Source organism: Squalius cephalus, assembly GCF_949319135.1.
Source record: "Squalius cephalus genome assembly, chromosome: 7".
NCBI classification, from domain to species: domain Eukaryota; kingdom Metazoa; phylum Chordata; class Actinopteri; order Cypriniformes; family Leuciscidae; genus Squalius; species Squalius cephalus.
The window spans coordinates 37,593,644-37,599,162 of NC_137128.1; the positions used below are offsets into that span (position 1 = coordinate 37,593,644).

A 5,519-nucleotide genomic window follows, 5' to 3' on the forward strand; every position below is an offset into this window, starting at 1 on the left:
TTGAACGTTTACAATTGTGGTTCTGATGTTTTCTATTTTCTCAGTGAAGAACTTCATGAAATCATTACTACTAAACTGTAACGGAATATTTTGTTCAGGAGACATCTGTTTATTTGTTAGTCTAGCCACGGTGTTAAATAAGAACCTAGGATTGTTTTGGTTGTTTTCTATTAGTTTGCGGAAATGCTCAGCCCTGGCCTCTTTTAGGGCCTTTTTATAACGTGACATACTGTCTTTCCATGCGATTCTAAAGACCTCTAAGTTAGTTTTTTTCCATTTACGCTCTAAATTACGGGTTTCTCTCTTTAGAACATGCGTAGTATTGTTGTACCATGGTGCTTTACTTTTCTCTCTAACCTTTCTTAATCTAATGGGTGCAACAATATCCAATGATCCAGAGAGAATGGTGCTCATAGTGCTAGTTAATTCCTCAAGTTCATCTGTTTGTTTAGGTTCACTGAGCAGCTGAGACAGATCAGATAAGCTATTTGAAAAATTATCTATGGTGGATGGAAGGATTGTTCTGCCTAATCGATAACGCGGCGCAGCATGACATATTACAGGAGTACGTAATATGCAAGTTACCATGTAATGGTCAGTGACATCGTCACTTTGTGGAATGATATCTATATCGGTTGGATCGGTTCCATGTGATATAATTAAATCGAGTGTATGATTAAAACGATGAGTTGGTCCGGTAACGTTTTGCTTGACCCCAAAGGAGTTTAATAAATCTGTAAACGCAGCCCCTAGCGCATCATTTGAATTATCTACGTGGATATTAAAGTCTCCAACAGTTAATGCTTTATCGAAATTAACTAATAGGTCTGAGAGAAAATCTGCAAACTCTTTTAGGAAATCAGCGTAAGGCCCAGGCGGTCTATATACGGTAGCCAAGGCTAGAGATAATAGGGATGTTTTTCTAGCATCTAAGAGCGTAACATTTAGTACAAGTACTTCAAACGAAATAAACTTATAGCCCGTTTTCTGAGTAACATTAAGAATATCTCTATAGATTGTTGCAACACCGCCGCCACGACCAATCAGACGGGGCTCATGCTTATAGGAGTATCCTGATGGAGTAGACTCATTTAGACCGAAATAATCATTTGGTTTAAGCCAGGTTTCAGTAAGGCAAAGTACATCGAAGCTATTATCTGTGACTATTTCATTTACAATAACTGCCTTAGGTGTGAGTGATCTAATGTTTAGAAGACCTAGCTTTAGAAATTGTTTTTGATTACTAATAGCAACATTTTCTGGTTTAATAACAATTAGATTTTTTCTAGATCCTGCAGTAGATTTATTATTTAATCTCACTAAACGAGGAATAGACACAGTTTCTATGCAATGTTCTACACTATTTATATCAGTTAAATTGGTGCAGCAGAGACTATGATTTGGACTTTTGGTTACTAGTCAAAAGGTATTTAACATTTTGGAGATGTTATCTGACAGAAGATCCGATCCGAATCTGCTTGGGTGTAAGCCATCAGCACGGTAAAGCCTAGGACGCTCCCAAAACAGATTCCAATTATTTACAAAGAGTAGTTTCTGCTCATTGCACCATGACATTAACCATTCGTTTAGCGCGAATAATCTACTAAACTTTTCATGACCTAGACGGTACGTGGGAAGCGGTCCTGACACAATGATCGTTATATCAGGCGATGTGCTGCGTACCGTATCGATCAGATTCCTGAAGTCTTTCTTCAGAACCTCCGTCTGGCGCAGCCTGATGTCGTTCACTCCCGCGTGCAGGACCACAGTTCCGACGCGCTCGTTATCGTTCAGAATCTCGGTAACGCGAGCGGCGATTTCAGAAACACGAGCACCAGGAAAGCAGTGACTATGCACCTTACTTTTATTTAACATAGCGTGTACGTGTCGAACGATGGAATCGCCGATGATCACAGCATCGCGTTCTGTTTCGCGAAGAGGGGAGAAGCGGTTTTGTGTGGATATCTCGAAAACCGGGAAGGTCGGAGAGAGTTTTCTTGGTCTAGACCTGACTCGCGTCTTCCGCTGCGGAAATATCCAGGCTTCGTGGTGGCATGTTGGAGCCGGAGTGAACGAGACCATGGCTGATCGCGACCTCGACGCTCGCCGATGTTGAGAAACGCACGGAGTAGACGAGGTCGGAGTCAGCGGGTTAGTAACGTTAATCTCTGATTTGTGTGCATCGGCGCGTGATGTTTCAAGAGCTAACCGCCGGTCTATCAGCTCGGCCTGTCTCACTAAAAGGTCGTGGATCTGTTTCTCAACAGCTTCCAGCTCAGACTGCACCGCGTGCAGCTCAAATGTGTCTTCACCTGCACCAAAAGGTAGACTACTTACATCTAATATATTCGCCATTTTAACAGATGGACAGTACGTTAAGTTAGCAACGACGCTACCAGTGATGCTATCAATATTAATACTAATTTATGGCTGAAGTCTTGGATATAATCCGTCTTTTTAGTGGTACGGGTGTAGAGTAGACGCACGATAGGCGAAAAAAAATGTTTGTTTGGAAATGAGTGCGGAGAAGACGCGTTCAGCCGTGATCCACGGACGTAACCTATAAGAGTATCCAGCGTTGGATCACTAGGCTTGAGACACGTCTGCTCAACAGTCCGCGTTGTAACTATGAGGTGAGGAAAAGTAGAAAATGTTCGTTGTAAGTGAGTTTAAAGAGAAATCAAGAATTATAAATCAATCGAGCTCCAAAGACAACAACGCGTTCAGACGCGACGCATGCGCATTCGAAACAGGAAATGCAGAAATGCCATTTCACCAAAAAGAATGACACAGCTGTAAGTTGCAACTTGTGTGATACAGTGCTTGATTTCAGTGGTAACAGATAAGTTGATGATGATCATCATCTTTCTGTATTATTGTTAGCACTACCTCAAACTAAAGCGGCGTCTCTTCGGAGCTGTCATTTTCTTAAATGAGCCGCGGCAATGTTTCAAATGAGCTTCTAACGCTAGACAAACACCTTTATTTTCAACGCGATCACCTTGTACCCAAACCATTTCGAAACTAATAAGGAGCCATTTGTCCTCCGATTACATACAAGCTCCTCGGCGCCGCGTCTGCGGGACTCATGCTTTGCGCTGTAGGGGATTTAAAAAAAAAATGACGTAAGTGGAAGGGCGGCAGAGAGATGCGACAGAGTTGTGACATTGCAGGCGCGGCTCGAAATGGCCTATTTCAAATAGCCTATATTTTAAACTAATCGGTTAACCGGTTTCAACCGGCTAATGAGGCTCGGTGGTCGGTCAAGAAAATTTGTGTTTTCGCCATCACTTATCGTTACACCCCTAATATATATATATATATAGGCTTTTTTTTCTCCTTTTGTGGTGCATAAAAGAAAGAAGGGTATATCACATTAGAACAACACCAGAGTGAGTAAATGATTACTTGCTTTTTCATTTTAGGGTGAAATGATGGAATTATGTGGCAATACGATTTGGTTTTATGAGTAAACATTTCGTTTTGACAGACAGTTATTAATAGAATGTACTGTTAGCTTGGGCCAAGTCTAACCTCACTTTCCAGTTCCATTGTAGGTACAGTGCGATGAATGTCAGCATAGAACAGCTTGAAAGGTCCGATTTTTGAAACGAGTATGTATACCTTTTTCCCATTCCAAGCCTCTTTCACACCTGTAAAAGGGAAACAATACAGGTATGTATTCTCTTCTTAAAGGGGGGGTGAAATGCTCATTTTCACTCAATCGTAAGAAATTTTCCGGTTCCGATTCCGGTTCCACCAAACGAAATATATTTGTTGCTTATTTGATCTGCTATTGTCATTTGTGGAATACTAAACACATACATGTTTCTATTACTGTGCCTGATGCCTGGACAGAAATCTCATCTGAAGAGCTGAGTGGAGATGGAGGATGGCCAGCAGGAGGAGACGATGCAGTGGAGCTGACTGGAGATGGAGGATGGCCAGCAGGAGGAGACGGTGCAGTGGAGCTGAGTGGAGATGGAGGATGGCCAGCAGGAGGAGACGGTGCAGTGGAGCTGAGTGGAGATGGAGGATGGCCAGCAGTGGAGCTGATTGGAAATGGAGGATGGCCAGCAGGAGGAGACGGTGCAGTGGAGCTGAGTGGAGATGGAGGATGGCCAGCAGGAGGAGACGGTGCAGTGGAGCTGAGTGGAGATGGAGGATGGCCAGCAGGAGGAGACGGTGCAGTGGAGCTGAGTGGAGATGGAGGATGGCCAGCAGGAGGAGACTGTGCAGTGGAGCTGAGTGGAGATGGAGGATGGCCAGCAGGAGGAGACGGTGCAGTGGAGCTGAGTGGAGATGGAGGATGGCCAGCAGTGGAGCTGATTGGAAATGGAGGATGGCCAGCAGGAGGAGACGGTGCAGTGGAGCTGAGTGGAGATGGAGGATGGCCAGCAGGAGGAGACGGTGCAGTGGAGCTGAGTGGAGATGGAGGATGGCCAGCAGTGGAGCTGAGTGGAAATGGAGGATGGCCAGCAGGAGGAGACGGTGCAGTGGAGCTGAGTGGAGATGGAGGAAGGCCAGCAGGAGGAGACGGTTTCTGGAGCTTGTGAGGGACTTTTGGGGTCTCTTCACAATGGGCCCTCAAATGGTCTGTGTTAATTTTTGGTACCTTGACACCCCTCTCATCCTCAAGGTCAGCACTCTTTCCCACCAGTGCTGTAATAGTGAAGGGACCCAGGTAGTTTGCCTCCAATTTCCCACCTTTTCGCTGCTGACTTCTTACATTTTGTCTCCAAACTTTGTCTCCCACTTTAAAGTGGTTGGTGGATGGAGACATTTTTTGTTTTACTTTTTTTTGTGAAGTTTTGATGTTTTCCTCAGCCTCACGCAAAACTTCACTAATCCTTACTGCCGATTCTGTCACTTGCTCCACAGTCATCGTTTCTTCCACATTTTTTTTTATCTAAAAACAATTTCAAAATCACTCTGACAAAAATCACTCCGACAAAATATCTTCATTTGATAAACATGAAAAAATTAATGAGTTTTTTAACATTACATTATCATTTTGATGAATAATAACTTTAATTTTCAGTTACCTTGTATTGCTCTGGAATCTCACAAGGGTAACGAGCTTCTCTCCCAAACATTAAAAAAAAAGGTGAGAATTTGGTCGTCATTTGTTTTTTTGTTCGAAGTCCGAACATGACGGCATCAAGATGTTTGTCCCAGTCCATTGGTCGGTCCTGGCAAAGCTTGCAAAGGGCTCTGTTGCCACAAAAAACATTGAATATAATATAGCTTGAATATAACATAGCTTCTGGTTTTGTTTTGGTTTTTTTTTTTTTTAAAAACTATCACACCCTGCAATTATATATTAATTTTCGCCTTCCCCCTTGTTAAACAGACAGTAGGTTATGGCGATAGAAATAAACTGTCAAGGAATGCATACATTTATAGAATTTATACTGGAAATGCAATGTTTGTTTGGTAAGATTTTGGCTAAAGATATCTGCCAAATATAAATGCAATATCATATATAAACAGGCACCTTTGAATTGTGGCATTCATCC

The 5,519-nt window shown here is 42.8% G+C and overlaps 1 protein-coding gene across 1 annotated transcript; it reads right to left on the reverse strand.

The window, feature by feature from the left end:
- Positions 1-3,513: 3,513 nt before the first annotated feature.
- LOC307161835 (uncharacterized protein) lies at positions 3,514-4,885 on the reverse strand (the record flags this gene model as incomplete). Its single annotated transcript, XM_079876772.1, has 2 exons — positions 3,514-3,653; positions 3,826-4,885. The coding sequence occupies 2 exons, from the start codon at positions 4,883-4,885 to the stop codon at positions 3,514-3,516; spliced, it is 1,200 nt and encodes a 399-aa protein (XP_079732898.1).
- Between the last annotated feature and the right edge of the window lie 634 nt (positions 4,886-5,519).